Genomic DNA, 19,295 nt, shown 5'->3' on the forward strand with positions numbered 1-19,295 from the left:
AGCCGTACTTGCCAGCACTTGTGCTGATGGTAGATGATGTAAGGGCATCCGCAGTCTACACTACCACGACCTCACAGTCCCTTCTCTCTCTCACACCCAGCTCCTCCTCATCTTGCACTTGGGGTTTGTCCTGTCCTCTGGTGGAAAAAATCATTCACATCTTCCTTCAGTAGTCTGCTCTTTTTCCTGTATGAGGTTATAAGTTATTACCTTTGTTTGTTTCTTCACCAATATAGTCTTTTAAAAATATCCTCAGCAGCATAACACAACTCCTACCTCCAAAATTTTGAAAGCAGTTTATTAAGTAAATGAAATTTAATCCATAAATATAATCATGAACGAACCATATATGTCGTCGTTTAATCATTTTCACATAATTTCTGTCCCATTATGTAAGCAGACAAGTATTCTTTATTTGTTTCACTGTGTTCTGGGATTTAGGTTTCCATTTTCGATGTATAGTCTCTGTCCTGTGATTTTAAGAAAATTTTTAAAAAAATTATTCAGCTATTTAATAATTAATCGTGTTTGAAACAATAGTGGTCATCTAAACAAAGCAGACTTAGTTATTCTTATTGAAGGTTCATCTGAATACATTTGGGGAACCAAGGTATTTTTTCATAAGCACAAGCTAATATCTAAATTGCATTCTTTACTGAGAATTTTATCCTTATAGTAACTGATTCCTTCACCGTAGTAACTCTAACATGGAGTCAGAGACCCAGGTTCAAATCCTGGCTCTTCCACTTACTAACTTCATAACTTAAACAGCCCAGTGCCTGGCACAGAGAGGGTACCGTGGTAAATATTGGATGAGTGAATGTATGAAGTTACAGGTATGAGGCTGAGTTTCCTTACCTCGAAAACAGGAATAACAAAGGACTTGCTTATGGATTATAGACAATTTATGTAAAACCTCTTGGCATATAGTAGGCATTCAATTAGTGCTAAGTATAACAATAATAAACTTTATACAAGAGTCCTTTTATTAATATCAAGCAAGTCCCACAAGTAATAGGAGTTATCCAGGTTGATGGGGTGGTGAGAGGAGTCTACTTCATGACACAGTTTCTTCAGATAGTTTCCAGCATTTTTTCTTCCTCTCTTGCTGTAAATATTTATTAAAGCAGAGTGCATTCAACAGTTCTTGGCAGGATCGAGATTGAAAGAGCAAAGACATAGTCTTAAGGGGCATGCAAACCAATTGAAGAGACCTTCTGGACACAGTGAGAACACACTCCTAAAAAATAGTAAAGCAAATGTGAGGCATAAACTGAAGAAGAGGATAAGGGAGTTGGGTGAGTGTGAGGAAAGGTTGTGTAAAAGTGGATTTCGAATTGAAAAAAAAAGACAGTATTTTGATTGGCACAAAGACCATGTGAAGGCCAGGCGTGGTGGCTCACGCCTGTAATCCCAGCACTTTGGGAGGCGGAGGTGGGTGGATCACCTGAGGTCAGGAGTTCGAGACCAGCCTGGCCAACATGACAAAAACCCGTCTCTACTAAAAATACAAAAATTAGCCAGGTGTAGTGGTGGGTACCTGGAGTTGCAGCTACTTGGGAGGCTGAGGCAGGAGAATCGCATGAACCTGGGAGGCGGAGGTTGCAGTGAGCCAAGATCATGCCACTGCACTCCAGTCTAGGCAACAGAGCGAGACTCCATCTCAAAAACAAAACAAAACAAAACAAAAACCATGTGAAGATTGCTCAAGCAGTGCATGGGGAAGGTGTAGTGTGGGTTTCCTAGTGCAGATGGATGGATCCTGGGGACAGCAGGCCTGGTAGTTTGATATAGAGGAGATGCTCAGAGGGAGCAGTGAAAGGTGAAGTGAGGGAGGTAAAATGAACCCAATTTGCAGTTCACCTTGGTCATTGCATTAACTTTTCATTTTGCTGTTTCCCACAGCCCTAGCCAGTTAGCGCCTTGTTTGAATACATTCATCAATAGTCCAGAGAGGGTGAGAACTGTTAGATGAAGTATTTTTACTTTGAGATGCTCTACCTTGACTTACAATTTGAACAGATTAAGCCTGGTTTTAGCAGATCACAGGGTCTTAAGAAAAGCCAGCTAAGGGTTATGAGCTAGTTATCCCTTTGGCAACCAACACTTAAAGTGGACATGTTGAGACCTGTCTTTATCTGAAGTAATTATGGCAAGTTAAACTATGTTCCGTCTCCTCTGAGAAGATATGAGCCCCTCTGAAATATTCCTCCCTTCTTCCTATCATTTTTCTCTCACTTGACCTTCCCTTCTGATTCAAAGCTAGTTGATGGGTTGTGGAATCAGGATTTAAACCCCTCTATCAATTTTGTGAACAAAACTTAAAAAAAAAGCTAACACAGAGCCAGGCGCAGTGGCTCATGCCTGTTATCCTAGCACTTTGGGAGGCCGAGGCAGGTGGATCACCTGAGGGCAGGAGCTTGAGACCAGCCTGGCCAACATGGTGAAACTAAAAATATAAAAAATTAGCCAGACGTGATGGCAGGTGCCTATAATCCCAGCTACTCGGGAGGCTGAGGCAGGAGAATCACATGAACCCAGGTGGCGGAGGTTGCAGTGAGCTGAGATCCTGCCATTGCACTCCAGCCTGGGCGATAAGAACGAAACTTCGTCTCAAAAAAAAGAGCTAACACCATTTACTTCAAGGCGGCCCAGGATGGCACACAAGACATTTGAAAATGTAAATTACAAATAAATGATAGGTCTTCATGTGCGAGGGTATCTACTTTTTTATTTGCTTTCTCTTTCTTCCTTTTCTTTTGATTGTTGTTGTGAATAGAAATGCTATTTTTTTTTCAGTGAAAATTTTAGATAGAACAGTGTTTGATTTTCAGCATTTATTTTTATACTTCTATTATTGGAATGCCTGCGTTAGTACATAAGCTAGTATATATGGTAAAATAGTTGGGATTAAATGCAAGCTTACTGCATTGATTCCATGCTATAAGTATTTTTCCTACTTATTCTAATATATAGATATAGATATACATATACATATACTTTCATAGACATTTCATGTTTTAAGGTGTTGTCTTTTAGAGTTTTCTGTTTTTTAGCATCCCAAGTATAATTCTCTAAAGAAGGGAATGGCAAATTATTTTAATGCTTTTATTGTTTTTATTTCTAGCTTATTCCACTAAGCTCAACAAATTTCCTGTATTTAATATTAATGATGACTTGAATGATCTGTGTACCAGTGCAGTAAGCCCAAATACTACCAAAGCCACGCGGTACGCCTTGAATGTGTGGCGATATTGGTGCATGACCAACGGGCTCAAAGACCACACAGACATCACCAAGGTAAGGGACTCTTGAGTTTACTTCTTTCAGCCAACTTCACTGAGCTTCCAAATGCCCGGCACTGTGCTAAGCATTGTAGGGAACACAGAACGGTGGCTTTCTGCCTTGGGAAACTTTGGAAGAACATAAAATAGAAAAACTCCGCACACAAAGCAGAATGTAACAAGCGTTTCATGAATTTATAGATTGGAAATGCCTGAAAAGTTCAGGTGGGTAAATTAATTTCAGTTTGGTAAAACTGGAGAGATAATTGATATTTAAGTTTTTTTTTTTTTTTTGAGGAAAGGTAGGATTTCAGTAGAATTAGATGAGGACAGGAGCCTTCTAGGCTGAGGGATGTGAGGAAGAATCAAATTTGGGGAGACAGACTCACTTGCCTACAGCAGAAGCCTCATATCTTGGTATCATGGACAATAAAACCAGATTCTGATAACCCTTAAGTGCCAGGCTAAAATCTTGTGAACACTGGAAAATCACTGAAATATCTTGTTTTGGTTTTGCTAAGGAGAGACTTCATTTGAAAGGATTATTGCAGGGGCAGAGACAGGGACTATTGTAGTAGGGAAAACACTCTGACCAGAAAATCTGCAAGCATCCTAAGGATTAGACAAAAGGGAAACCACTGAAGTTGTTTGAGAGAGAAGAAACATAATGAAAGTGGTATTTTAGGGAAATAATTGGAAGTGATGAGCAAAAAGTTAATTAATGTCCTTGGTCCTCCATTTCCCCCTTTGTAAAATGAGCTCTTAAATCTCTTCCAACTTGAAAGCCAGGGGTACTGGCACACACCTGTAACAGTTCCAGTTACTTAGGAGGCTAAGGCAGGAGGATTGCATGAGCCTAGGAGTTCAGGGCTACAGTGTGCTATGACCATGACTGTAAATAGCTACTGTACTCCAGCCTGGGCAACATAGCAAGACCCTGCCTCTAAAAAACAAACAAGAAAACCGAAAAACTCATCCAACTTGAAATGCCTGAGGTTTGTAAATCGTAGGAGAAAATCTTGGACATGTGGAGATAGAACATAAAGGTACTGTATTTTGATTTGACTGCATTGAGTCTAAATCAGATGTGCAGATGGAAATGGTCAACAAAGAGTTAGGAATGTGGAACTTAAAACATGGTGGAACTGTTAAAGCTGGAAGTAGACATTGAAAAGTCTTGCAAATGGATGTCATAGTTGAAGCCCAAGAGCAAGTGAGATCTCCAGGTTTGAGTGATGTGCTTAGGGAATGAACAACAGATGAAATGGGGCAGGAAACCCTGCTTTCTACTTCTGGCACCATGGTACACTACATAGTGTGAGGGGCCTTTCTACTGTACATGCAGACCAGGCAGCATCCATGGGACCAAAAAAAAAAAAAGTGCAACAGAAGCAGTGACCAGTAAGCACATATGAAAGGCAGGGTCCTCTCTGAGAGCATATGTTGATAACATTATTAAAAAAGGGAAGATGAGCTGATGAATCCTTGATGAAAAAGAGTACCTGAAAGCGTCCTAAAGCGGTTCTAGGTAGGTAGCATACCCTGGCTCCTGGCAGAGTCATATGATAATACTCTTATAAGGGAAACATCCAAAACGTAGGTGCTCAGGTTTTTTGAAGAGTCAGAGCAATTATATTTGTGCTGGGATTACAGGTGTGAGCCACTGCGCCTAGCCAAATTAAATTATAAATTAATTACAGATCTAACTAGACTGTTCCCAGTACTTGGAAGTTAGCATATTACTAATAACCAAAGGACCAAGAAGAAATCACAAAGGAAGTTATAAAATGTCTTGAACTGAATAAAAATTAAATCACCACTTATCAGAATTTGTGAGTTGTAGCTAAAATATCTATAGAGAAAAAAATTTTAGCTTTAAATGCTTATCAAGGAAAGTCTAAAATCAATGAATGTGAAACAAAAAGAACTTGAAGAAATAAAAAAATATGCTCGTGATTCTCCCACCTCAGCCTCCTGAGTAGCTGAGACAACAGGCGTGCAACACCATGCCTGGCTAATTTTTAAATTTTTTTAGAGACAAGGTCTCACTGTGTTGCCCAGGCTGATTTCAAACTCCTGGGCTCAAGCGATCCACCTGCCTTGGCCTCCTAAAGTGCTGGGATTACAGCCATGAGCCTCCATCCCCAGCCCAGTTTTTTTTTTATTTTATTCTTTCCCACTTGGTGTCATCAGCCCCATGACCAGTCTCTGACTTCTCTTTAGTCATTTTTACATCAAGGAAGCCAATTTTATCATCCATAGTGAGTCTTGACGTGGTGAATCAATTCAGAATGGTTACTAAAGGAAAATGGTTTCTTGCAATGTTTTTATAATCGATTGAAGACCTTAGTAACCTGGGAGAATAATCACCCACTAAAACTGAGTCAGAGAAAACTAAGGAGGCAAACACCACGGGCCAGAATGAACTGTTTTTTGTGTACAAACAATGTAAGTGTTGTGACTTGACATTTCTCGAGGAATTGCTTTGGCTCTGATTTTACTTTGAAACTTGTGGTATTCTGTGGAAATTAAGAAAAATGTTCTGTATCTTAAGTCAGCTTGGTTCTCCTGACACTAGGTTAATTCATTGGTTTAACGCATTTGTTTTGTTTTGAGACGGTCTCACTCTGTCACCCAGGCAGGAGTGCGGTGGTGTGATCTTGGCTCACTACAACCTCTACCTCCGGGGTTCAAGTAATCCACCTTCCTCAGCCTTCTGAGAGTAGCTGGGACTACAGATATGCACCACCATGCCTGTAGAGACAAGGTTTCACCATGTTGCCCAGGCTGGTCTCAAACTCAGCTCAAGCAACCCGCCTACCTGAGTCTCCCAAAGTGCTGGGATTATAGGCATGAGCCACTGTCCCCGCCTAACCCATGGTTATACAGTGCCAATCACATATTTTGGGACTTCTGGTATGTGTTAAAGACCCAGTCATAAATGAAACATAGTTCTTGTCTTCAAGGAGCTTTCAGTCCACTTCAAGAGAGAGACATAAACTAGATAAGAGAATGTACAACATGGAAAGGACCATAACAAAAATTTAAGTGCCATGGGATCCCATATGAGAGAATAACTTTGCTTAAGTTATGTAGAAAGTCAAATTTGAGCTAATTCTGGAAGAATGAATAGAGATTTTCCAAATAGAGACAGTTAGTAGAAAAAAGCATTCTCGGCAGAGGAAGTAGCATGAAAAGGCCTTATGGTTTCTAGTTACGGCAAAAAGCTTGATGAAGCTGGAAAATAGAGTACAAAGGGTACAGAAGTTCAGGTTACAGAAATAGGGTGTGTACTGGTCATCTACCGCTCCATAACAAACCACCCAAAAATATAGGGACCTAAAGCAACAGCCATTTTATTTGTTCATGATTTGATGAGTGAGTTAGCATTTTGTGCTGAGCTCAGCTGAGTACCTCCCCTACTGGTCTCACTTGGGGTACTCATATGGGTGCAGTCATTTGGATGTTAGATGGGAACAATTTGTCCCCATATTCCCACAGTCTAACTGGGCCTCCTCACAGGGCAACACCATGCACTAAACCAGTAAGAACCTATAGACAGAAGCAGGCCAGGCGCGGTCACACCTGTAATCCCAGCACTTTGGGAGGCCAAGGTGGGCCAATCACTTGAGGTCAGGAGTTAAGACCAGCCTAGCCAACGTGGTGAAGCCCCGTCTCTACTAAAAATATAAAAATTAGCCAGGCATGGTGTTGTGCACCTGTAATCCCAGCTACTCAGGAGGTTGAGGCAGGAGAATCGCTTGAACCCAGGAGGTGGATGCTGCAGTGAGCCATGATCACACCACTGCACCCCCGCCTGGGGGAAAAGGGGGGACCCTGTTTTTATAAAAAAAAAAAAAAAAAAAAAAGACAAAAGCAGCAAAAGCAGAACCCCTTGAAGCCTGGGAATTCACACATTCCTTGAAGGCTTGGAAATCACGCATTGTCACTTCTGCCATATTCTGCGGAATAAGTCACGTGGTGAAAATAAGTCACGTGGCTAGCCCAGATTCAAGGGGTGGGAAAATGGATTCTACTTGATTGGAGAAGCAGCAAAGTCTGGTTGCCAAAGGGTGTGTGTACACGGAGGGGAATTGTAGATGTCTTCTCATACTGTCAGAAGCAGATTGTGAAGACTTGCATACAAAGTAAACAGTTTGGAATTTATCCCAAGGGCACAGGAAACTATCAAAGATTTGCTTTTTGTTTTTTGTTGAAAGGGCTAACATAAAAAATAAGATTTTCTACTCAGCACCCCTTATTCAGGAACCATTCCTCTCCTATAATCCACATGGTTATTGCAGAAGCCATCACATTAGGAGAATGAATAGAATGAACTACCTTTTGGCAAGTTGTTTGGATTAGGTCCAATCAGAATCCTTCTTTTTGGTGTTTTGCTCCTGAAAATGAGAGTTGGTCTCTTGCTAAACCTGAAACTTTAAGATGGAAATTTGGGGGAGTGCTAGGTGGCTGTGCTTGCAGCTATGTGAAAAAAGCCACTCCGCACAAAGCAGCAGAGATGAAAGATGAGAATCCTGGCGGCCTTGGTTGGAGTCCACTCGTTCTGATATCCCTCTCTGCCTCGGCTTCCAGTTTGGTTTGTCTCTTGCAACCAAAGGAGTCTCAACTACTATAAAGAGAGCTGACCACCTGCAAGTAGGGAGTTGCAAGTGACAACATAAAAATCCAAAGCCAGCTTTGTTTTAGTACAGTGGTTTCTGGCAAGTTATTTTAACTGGTTATCGCTGGTATATAAGAAAGCTGTTTTTCTTATAGTTGCGTACCACTAACCTACTCTGATAGCTTTTCAGCTGAATCTCTTGGGGTTTCCTTGACCAACAACCAGATTATCAGAAAGCAATATTTTGTCTTTTTCCTTTCCCATATACATACATATGTATGTGTGTGTGTACATAACTTCTTTCTCTTGTGTTATCTGGTTGGTTAGAACCTCCGGAACAGTATTATATAATAACAGTGATATTGAGTAAGCTCTTCCTGTTCCTGACTTTGTAAGAAAGATTCGAATGTTTTCCTTGTGGATACAGTTTTTCTAGCTCTTGCCTGTAAATTACGCTTCATCATAGTAAGAAGATCTTTTTCTTCCTATCTAAATTTGAATTTGAATTTTTAAAAATTTGTAATGGAGGTCACATTTTTTTCAAATACTTTTCAAGTATGTGTAAGTTCATATTACTTTTTGTTTTAATGTGTGAATGTCAATTATATTAAAATATTTATTAGGATGGGATCATTTTGTGTTCACTTCAGGAGTCAAACACTTCCCATGATGCCCACAGGAGAGGTTCGATGCCTCATTCTGTCTTCCCATAATGCATTGAATGTATTGTCATCAGTCCATTCAGTCCTAAGTTTAACTTATAATACAGGTGTAACCGAACACAGGTACAGCTGCTCACCACTTGCAAAGCCAGTAACAAAGATGAGATGCAGTAAAAGAAAAGTGACTTTATTCCAGAGCTAGCAGTGGGGAAATGGCCAAGGCTAGTGCCTTAAAGAAACCATTTTCAACTTTGGCTGGAGAGAGGGGCATAAAAAAGGAACTTGGAACGGGAGGCATGCGGGAGTGCTGTTGGGCACAAGGTCTCCGTGTCTTGTTCCAGTGGCTATCTTGAGTCGTGGTCCACCTGGAGTATGGTGGCCTCACCTCAACAATAGCTGGGTTGTTGACCAGTGGCCTTGAGGTAATCTCTGGAATTTTGCAACTGGGTCTCCAGGCCTGGTTTGTCTCCAGATTAGCCCTGGAACTTCTAAGTAAGCACACAGTTAGATAAGTGTAAGTTGAATAAGTATATAATGAGATAAATGTGCATGGTGTAAGGGAGTGTCTGGTGGGAAAGGAGAGAAACAAAGGGTTTTAAGGTACATTTCAAGGCTACATTCTGAGGCTAAGGAAAGGAAAACAAAACTTTACAATTCATTTTAGCCAGGCCCAGTGGCTCAAGCTTATAATCCCAGCACTTTGGGAGGCCGAGGCAGGCAGATCGCTTGAGGTCAAGAGTTAGAGACCAGCCTGGCCAACATGGTGAACTCCCGTCTCTACTAAAAACTACAAAAATTAGCCGGGTGTGGTGGCACACACTTGTAGTCCCAACTACTCAGGAGGCTAAGGCATGAGAATCACTTGAACCCAGGAGGTGAGGCTGCAGTGAGCTGAGATTATGCCACTCCACTCCAACCTGGGCAACAGAGTGAGAATCTGTCTTAAAAAAAAAAAAAAAAAAAATTGCTTTTCAAAGCTGGAATACCTGGTTACATAGGCAGTCCTTGTTTTGAGGGGTACTATATGAACTGGAACCTGTGTGTATCAGAGCCATGCCCTCGATGTGGGTGATACTAATGTTCACACATTCTATTTAACCTAATAACATGCAAAATGAAAATTGCTTGAATTTTACTTGGGGGTAGTTTATATTTAAATACTTTGGGTTTTAATGTAATATTGGTCAGATTTGGGTTAGAAAAAAATGAAGAGTCTTTCTGTCTTTTTCTATGCTCTGAAACTATTTAAATGAAAAAGAAAAGCTGAACTGATTCCATAAAGGCATACTTTTAGGAACAATATACATCTTTGACAGTCATTTCACACTCTTTGGGGCTCTTCAGATCCTTTACCTTTTATTGAACCCATTATATTTTGCTAGACAATTGTTCAGGTTATCTAGATTTTCATATTAATATGTATAAAGTATGTGATGTTCTTTCATATTCTTTACTCTTTTATCTTCTGTATAGTCTTTCTTATTCCTAATAAGGTTTAGGTGTATACATACTTCCTTTCCTCCTTTCTCACCCTCTTCATAAAGTCAGACCTGCTAGAAGTTTTTCAACTTTATGAGTCTTTTCAATGATTACATTTTTATCTATCCCAATTTATTTCTTTTCTAGTCCATTAATTAATTTATTTATTTTTATTGATTCACTCTACTTTTTTTTTTTTTTTTTTTGAGACAGAGTCTTGCTCTGTTGCCCAGGCTGGAGTGCAGTGGCATGATCTCAGCTCACTCCAACCTCTGCCTTTCGGATTCAAGCGATTCTCCTGCCTCAGCCTCCCAAGTAGCTGGGACTGGACTACAGGTGCACACCACCATGCCTGGCTAATTTTTATGTTTTTTTTAGTAGAGACGGGGTTTCGCCATGTTGGCCCGGCTGGTCTTAAACTGACCTCAAGTGATCCTCCTGCCTCAGCCTCCCAAAGTGCTGAGATTACAGGCATGAGCCACCATGCCCAACCCCACTCTACGATTTTTGAGTTTAGTTTACTTTTTCTAGCTTTTTGAGTTGAATAATCAGTTTGCTTATTCTCAATAAAGTTTTCTAACAATGTCATCCAAAACTATGATGTATATTTATTATGTATACTTAGCAATATCTCATACATTTTGATATATAATATCTTCAGTTTGGTTAATTTTTAATCTATAGTTCAGCTTTTATTTTCTCCTTGATTAAGGGCTATTAGAAGAATGAATGTTAGCTGTCCAGTGTCTACTCGATAAAAAAAATATTTTATTGGGACTTTCTAATTGTCCTAGAATATGTATTCAGCTTGAATAGACCATGAGCAAGGGCTGCTTTGCCCTTTGTAGTTCCATCTTGAAAATAAAGCTTTCTTAATAGCCAAGCTCTGCCTTCTCTTCTGACTCTCTCTAAATAAGGAGCTCATTCTGTCAGGATAGTCATTCACTTTTTTTTTTTCGAGATGGAGTCTCACTCTCGTCGCCCAGGCTACAGTGCAGTGGCACAATCTTGGCTCACTGCAACCTCCACCTTCCCAGTTTAAGCAGTTCTCCTGCCTCAGCCTCCCAAGTAGCTGGGACTACAGGCACACACAACCGTGCCCAGCTAATTTTGTATTTTTAGTAGAGATGGGGTTTCACCATGTTGGCCAGGCTGGTCTTGAACTCCTGACTTAAGGTGATCTGCCCACCTTGGCCTTTCTAAGTGTTGGGATTACAGGCGTGAGCCGTCGTGTCCAGCTTTTTCATATATTTTAAACAAACAACTGATATTGAAAGCCTGTGGCTCATTAAACCACAGATATTTCAGGACCTATTCAGATAAATTCAACTGAAAAGGAACATTAACTTGCTGTGCAAAATGGACAATGTAGGGAAATGGTCTTACCCTACAGCACTGTGTCTAGTAACCAAATGTTCTGTGCAGATGTCAAGGAAATCAATGATGAAGTTATTCAGAGTTTGTTTAATTCAGGAATTTTTCAGAGAGTTTGGGTTGAATTTTATTAAAGGAGAGGGAAGCAACTATTTTCAAACAAAACCACAGGCCTTCCAAGAGAAATAGTGAAAGTTACAAACAGCCAGTAATAATAAGTGTGTATATATATGTGTTTACAGACACACATGTATGTATGTGTATGGGGGGGTGTTAATTACTATTTACACACCCTTTCACAGTCCTCTGCTTTAAGCATTACAGCCTTGGAGAGGGTATTGATTATGATGTTCTGTTTTGCAGATTGAAATACTGAGGTTTAGGCCGGGCACGGTGGCTCATGCCTGTAATCACAGCACTTTGGGAGGCCGAGGCGGGCGGGTCACGAGGTCAGGAGATCGAGACCATCCTGGCTAACACAGTGAAACCCCGTCTCTACTAAAAATACAAAAAATTAGCCAGGCATGGTGGCGGGCGCCTATAGTCCCAGCTAGTCGGGAGGCTGAGGCAGGAGAATGGCGTGAACCTGGGAGGCGGAGCTTGTAGTGAGCCGAGATCCGGCCACTGCACTCCAGCCTGGGCGACAGAGCGAGACTCCGTCTCAAAAAAAAAAAAAAAATAGGTTTAAAGAGATCAGGTGCAGCCAAGTATGGAACCTAGATCTTCCAGCTTGAAATTCACTGTGCTTTCCATTAAGTCCTGCTAAGGGGTCACAAAATGTCCTCAACACAGCCCCTGGTGAGGATTAGAAGGAAGGAGGGGTCTGGCTGTGTGAGTGTCAAGTGTGTAACCTCCATGTTTGTCTCATTTGAGATCCCTGCAGTGAAGTTGAACGAGCTGCTTGAGAACTTTTATGTCACCGTTAAGAAGAGCGACGGCTCAGACTTCCTGGCCACCTCACTCCATGCTATTCGCCGAGGCCTGGACCGCATCCTGAAGAATGCAGGTGTCGGCTTTTCCATCACCAGCAGCACCTTCAGCTCCTCCACCAAGAAACTCAAGGAGAAGCTGTGGGTGCTGAGTAAGGCAGGCATGTCGGGCGCGCGTTCTCGCAACATCGTCTACTTCTCCCTCTCTGACGAGGAGGAGATGTGGCAGGCAGGGTGTCTGGGGGATGACAGCCCTATCACTCTCCTGTCCACTGTGGTCAAGTACAACAGCCAGTACCTGAACATGCGGACGCTGCAGGAGCATGCAGATCTGATGTACGGTGACATCGAGCTGCTCAAAGACCCCCAAAACCAGCCCTACTTTGCCCGGACAGACAGCGTCAAGCGGGAGAGTCGGAGCGGCTCCACCAGAGTGTGTCACGGGAAAATCTACCATGAACATTCCCGGGGACACAAACAGTGCCCTTACTGCCTCCTCTACAAGTACATGTACATCCACCGGCCGCCCACCCAAATGGAGGCCAAGTCCCCCTTCTACCTGACTGCCAGGAAGGAGGCCACAGACATGGGCAGCGTGTGGTATGAGGAGCAGAGGATGGGGCTGCGCTCTCTTCGGGGAATTGTCCCAAACTTAGCCAAGAAGGTCAAGCTGGAAAACTGTGAGAACTTCACCTTTGTCTCGTTCACTCAGGTCTCCCGGAGGCTTGGCTCCCACAGCTGCTGCCAGTGAGCCCTCCCTGGGGCCCAGCCACTGCCCTGTCACCTGCTCAGTGGGCGCTCCCTGGGGTGGCCAGGGCTGGAGCAGCTGGAGCTCCGCGGAGGCAGGGGCTGACTGGGTGTGACCTCCCGGTCTGGCAGCTCTCCCCCTGGTGTGGCCCGCTCTCCCTTTGTCTTGGGGTTTGCTTTTTAAAATGAAACTAGATGAGTCTAAATCATTCGAATGGTTTATCCAAATGTGTGTCAACTTTGTTAGCTTTTAGAATCTAACACAATGTGTAATTGCTACATGCAAGAGTGAGGAAATTCATTTTCTCTAGTGCCTTTCTAGCACAGGTTTTCTAAAAAAAAAAAAAAAAAAAAAAAAAAGGAAACTGTTAAGTAGTCATTTAAAAACTCCCAGTAGCGCAGTAGCTTTAGAATGTTAGGAAGACTGTACACTTTGTTGAATTACACTCACAAGGAGGAACTGGAGAGAGGCAGACACGTTCCCTGTTTCCAGGAGACAGATTGCGCTTGACACGCCTTTGTTTTTTTTTGTTGGTGGATAACGTGGTTCTGGAGGGCAGGAAGCCTTGTGTCAGGGAAGATCCTCAAGCGACACTCGGTCATCTGACAGGGACTCGGGCTGCTCCCACGGCTCCCAGCAGCGGGAGGAACCCCATCTCAGCCGCCAATGGAGAGAATTTTATGACAAAAGATTCACGCACCAGAAGGGTGTCTGTGAGAACAAGGCTTCTAGTGAACTAGACAGTTTGTACCGTGAGGGAATTTCTAGTAGTGAAGGAAAATGGCTTGGAGAAGCCAATCTGTGATCAAAATGTGAAAACCTCCTGACGCAGAAGTGCCTATGTTTTATTTCTCAGCACCATGTGAGAGCTCGTTTGGAACATTTTTTGAGGTTTCTGTCTGTTCTTCGTATCATCCCATTATTCTGTCAGCATATAGCAGTGGATCTATAAAACAAGTAAAGGTAATTTTTAGTCTTAGCCAAGAAAAGCTAACCAAACAAGCTGCAAAAAACACAGATCCCCAAAATTTCTTTATTAAAGAGCTTTGGAATATTTTTGTCAATGTATAACTTTTCAGCCACAATTAGATGTCATCATTTTAGGCTGGCACCAATGCTTGGGACACGATGATTTAGGCACCCCAGCAGGTAAGCAAACCCAGCATTAAGGATGTAGTTATAAAATGAGCGCAGCATGGTAGCTAATGCAGTTTGAAACCATTTCACTCAGGTCAAATGCAACCTGACCACATTATTTAAAAATCAGCAGAATTTTCTAATAACTACTCTGAGTGCAACCACAACTGAAAAAGGAGCCCAAAGAGTGCACAGTAATAGTAACAATAATTTCTAGGGACCTTGACTTTGTATTTGAGAAAAATCTCCTGTAACTTTATTCCATTATGCTCCTAATATGCTTTCTAATCCCAAATTAAAATTCTAATACAAATTCATTTTGTAGAAGTCTTAAAATCAGTCCTCTTTCTTTTTAAAAACATTATTTTAGTATTTATTTTAATTAATTGGTTTCTTAAAAAATCATATGCTAGTCATTGAGATATGTAATACTTCCTTTACCAGAGAAGACTCAACCAATGCTGCCTTAAGATTTAATGTTATTCCCTTTTTAGTCACTGTGCATTTATAAGTTTGTTTACTAGTTGACATTTCCTGAAAAGAGATTAATTTTGGTATTTCTCCATCTGTATATAAATAACAGGTAATATTTAATCATCAGTGTATGACTTAATATCACATAATGTTCTGGTGTGGTTTCCTGTAGTGATCTTAGGGTTTTGATTTAAAAGAAATACACAAAACATTAGGTACAATTTCCTTTAGTTTGCTAAACACCCAAAGGATATTTTGTTTTGTTGGTTCTGCACTTAAACTGAAATACAAGCTATGTGAACTATTGGGCAAAGCCTGCAGCCTAATTAAATAAAACCTCCATTTTTATTTGAATAGAGTCAAAAAGAAATTGCCATTAGGAATCACTGGGATCTTTTCAGATTTTGACCTTTTCAAAGGTAGCAATAACGACTGCAGAGGTTGTCATCTTTCTGTTGGTAGTGGCTTTTCATCAGCTCAATAGTCATCTCTCCCTCAAATGTGTTGCCTATCACCTAGTTGATGTTCCATAAAATCCCTGGGTTCTGAAGTGAATTATTATAATAAAAAATCAGGAGGGCAAATCTTCAGTGGCATCTGATGGAATAAAAGCAGTGTCTGAGCAGCCTAAAAGCTGTTTATGACATGCCACCTTGGGGAACAAGAGTGAGGAACTAAACACAGTCATCAAGTGCTAGTGTGTGCTACCCGTTGTACTAGGTACTTTATTATGCATTTGTGTATATGTGTGTGTGTATCTGTGTATACACATGTATACATAAATGTATACACAGACACACACACACACACACAAACACACACAATATGTGGTTAAGCCTGGTAAGCCTGCTAAAATGGCAAAGCGGCCTGGTGCAGTGGCTCACGCCTGTAATCCCAACACTTTGGGAGGCCAAGGTGGGCGGATCACTTGAGGTCAGGAGTTAAAGATCAGCCTGACCAACCTGGTGAAACCCCGTCTCTACTAAAAATACAAAAATTAGCCTGGTGTGGTGGCAGGCACCTGTAATGCCAGCTACTTGAGAGGCTGAGGCAGGAGAAACGCTTGAACCTGGGAGGTAGAGGTTGCAGCAAGCCGAGACCACGCCACTGCTCTCCAGCCTAGGCAACAAAGCTAGACTCCATCTCAAAAAAATAAAAAATAAATAAAATGGTGAAGCGCCTGTCCATGTGTTTGGCCAAATCCATCCTCCGAGGTCTTAAGGGGGCCGGAGTAGGAGTCCTCGTTGGTGTTCTAAGGCAGTTGTTCTGGCTTCCAGTCAGCTCTAAACCTTACCTTCTGGGGACTCCAGGATTTTCTGCTCTTGGCCTGATGCAAGAGAAAGGAGAATCCCCAGAGAAAGAAGTGGGGCGGTAAAGAGCATTTTCTCCACTTACCTTTGGGTTTTTTGTGCTCCCAAGTAGAAATACGTATCAAGAATTCACAAGTTTACTTAAGCACAGGTTGCCCCTGGGCTGTGTGTCAGGGCTGGTGGTACTGCAGGTGTTATGAGAGGATCCGTAGAGTGTCCTTCAGGTGAACTGTTGTCCACAGCACCTTTCATATCTGCTCTAAAGTGAGCCCTACTTTCTGGCTACCGCCCCCCGCCCGCCGAATCTAAGCAGACTCCGTGTTGGAAGCTTACTCTGGCACAGAAGCTAGGATGTCGCCTTAAAGGTTGTGATTCAATTGAATATAAAGAGTTTAGGGCAGTACCAGGCACATCATAAGCACGCAATAAATGTTAGCCAGCTTAGTTACAGCTTTTGGTAATAACTAATATTATGTAACTAATTTGCATTATACCACTTATTTCTTCCATTATGGAGATTCTGTCTCCCTTAAACTGTTAAACTTGAAGAAGAAACCAAACCTGATAATCTGGTTAAGTTAACACATTTCACCCATGAATTCTACCTCCAACACAACCAAGCTCTGATACCTCAGATATAAGCAAAAACAAGTGAAGGAAGAACAGAAAAGCCTTATGGGGCTTTCTGAGAAGGTTTTTCCATTGTTTAGTGTGTTTGCAAACAGGAATTTTATGGAAGTACCTAACCAAAGCTGTGAAAGATGGGTCTTCGTGGTCATGTGGCATTTTCCAGCTTTCCTTGGATTTTATGCTACATTAATTTGCCCTGGCTGATAAGTGGTGTTTGAAGAAATGTGAAATTTGGTTACTTTGATTTTTATTTTAATTCAAGGTTATTAAAAGCATCAAGCATTATATGCCACACTCAGCATTTTCATAGACATAGTCATTAGGAGAATCTGGACAAAGTAATACTCTTGTAGAAAAGGAAGCATCTTACTGTACTTGAAAGATAACTAGACTCGGAGCCACTTCACTCCTCACTTGGGCAGATGCCGATATCAATTTCCTTAGCTATAAAGTGCCATCAGTGGGATGGATCTCCACGGTGAACCGTGTTGCACTTCTACAATTCCTCAAGGTCATGTAATTAGGAAGTGGCAGAGCTAGGACGCAAAATTCCTAATTCCTGAAGGAATTCCTAATTCCTGAAGATAGTTAATCTCCTAATTTAGTGCTTCTCACCATATTGGGATGCCTTCTTTAGGAATAAGACTTTAAGACTTTTTAACTTTCAAGTTCCACAACTTCTAAAATTATTTTGCTATCTCGAAGCAGCAGAATATTGATCATTTTTCTCAGTTTAGGCTAACACAGTCCACACCGTTACCACTAAAATAAAGTAACAGAATGCTTAAATATTGTCCTTATCAAACATCCATCTTTGTTGCTTTTATGAGATGTAGATTGCTAAAAACTTTTGAGGTAGTAACCGGTTACCTTTAGGCATCAATGAACGCAAACAGTGAAGACCTCAGAGAAGAGTGACCTCATTTTCTCTACACGATCTCCAGTGTAGTCTAAGATAAGGCCCATACATAGTTAAAAGCTCATAACAGCTCTGAACAGAAGTATGTATTAAAAGTTTCAAACTTGTATATATTTTTGAATGCTTTGTTTTTGGAGTGAATTTTTAATACTCTGTGTTAAAAGAAAAACGTTCCATCGTGTAGGCAGTGTTCCTAAGTAAAAATCTTTGTTGCATTTTCCCATATAAATGAATCACCCTTATTAATATAGGAGGAGGGAGGGATTCGTGGTGACCTACCGCTGCCCTCCCCTTCTAAGAGAAGAGGAGGCCATGCGGTATGATAACTAAATGAATATCTCTGGAAGTTCCTCCATCTGACATGTGTATTCTGACATAACAGAATTTCCCAAGACTTCTTTGAGGAAGGCTGCCCATGCTTCAGACAAAGCTTACCCATTATTATTATGATTTTGAATATTTCTAGTTCATTACAGTCCAAAAAATCTACAGAAGTTCCCCATGTTCAGTGGTTGACCAGAATCTGATTGTTGTGCTCAATGAAAGCCCTTTATTATTTAGCTAATACAACTCATATGGAAATTAATTATTTCAGGAAATATGTAATAAGACCCAAAAAATCACTGGATAATATGTAGATATATTTTAGTTCCATTACTATTCATAGCAGTTAGATAACTCTCCCTCCCCACATTGAGGTGAGAATGGGCTCCTAGATACTTGGTGGTCAATATAACTGATTTGATTAATTTGCATTTAACTGTGGTTATTGTTACATCTACTGATTTGTTCAAATAAAAATTTCTAGAAGGCTCAGATTTGACTAACACTGTGTTACATGCTTTTTCGCAGCTGCCATATATTCTCATGTAATTTTTACAACCGCTCTACAAGGTATGTCTAATTATTTCCGTATTACTTACTGAGAATCTAGGCTCAGAGGAGTTAAACTTCCCAAAATCTCACTGATAAGTTGGAGAATTTAAGTTTGTAAGTTGGAGAATGCAGGTTTTCTGACTCCAAATCTAGTGCTCAGTCCATGAGACAAAACTGCCTCCTGAAGGCCATAGAAGTCCATTAACTTAAAAGAAAATTAAACACAGTTTTGGTTTGTTTGGCAACTATTTCATCTCAAGCCATACTGTGTCACCCCTCCATGTACTCTCTTACTAAATGATTGGTCACTTGGGAATTTAACCGTTCCTGGAAAGCCTGGCGGTTCCCCAGCGTTTTCTGCCTACTGAGAACCTTCTCTCTTTATCCAATAAGTAATTTGTATTACCTGTCATCTACCTTAAAGGGAAGATGGTCATGTGAATTTATTCTAATAAAACTTAGTTTACAAGCTGCGCCTGTTTTAACATTGGCGTCCCTCCTTAAAAAGTAAAGGAGTTGCCAACTTACGCCACAATTACATGCTCAGGTTTTTTACTTTTGCTATTTAATTTTGGTCAGAGGATTTTTATAATCTGTAGGCCACAGCACTGTCATAGAAAAATGTGTGTGTGTGTGTGTGTGTATATATATATATATATATATATATATATATATTTTTTTTTTTTTTTTTTTTTCTTTTTTGAGACAGAGTCTCACTCTGTTGCCCAGGCTGGAGTGCAGTGATGCAATCTCGGCTCACTGCAATCTCTGCCTCCTGGGTTCAAGCCATCCTCTCCCCTCAGCCTCCCAAGTAGCTGGGATTACAAGTGTGCGCCACCACACTCGGCTAAT

At 41.1% G+C, this 19,295-nt stretch overlaps 1 protein-coding gene across 1 annotated transcript; it reads left to right on the top strand.

The window, feature by feature from the left end:
- The first annotated feature begins 2,551 nt into the window (after positions 1 to 2,551).
- On the top strand, positions 2,552 to 18,383 carry LOC116270057 (uncharacterized protein KIAA1958-like). Its single transcript, XM_031654405.1, has 2 exons — positions 2,552 to 3,300; positions 12,294 to 18,383. The coding sequence occupies exons 1-2, from the start codon at positions 3,103 to 3,105 to the stop codon at positions 13,098 to 13,100; spliced, it is 1,005 nt and encodes a 334-aa protein (XP_031510265.1). The 5' UTR covers positions 2,552 to 3,102; the 3' UTR covers positions 13,101 to 18,383.
- Positions 18,384 to 19,295: the final 912 nt, after the last annotated feature.

Source organism: Papio anubis, chromosome 13 (assembly GCF_008728515.1).
Source record: "Papio anubis isolate 15944 chromosome 13, Panubis1.0, whole genome shotgun sequence".
Lineage (NCBI taxonomy): Eukaryota > Metazoa > Chordata > Mammalia > Primates > Cercopithecidae > Papio > Papio anubis.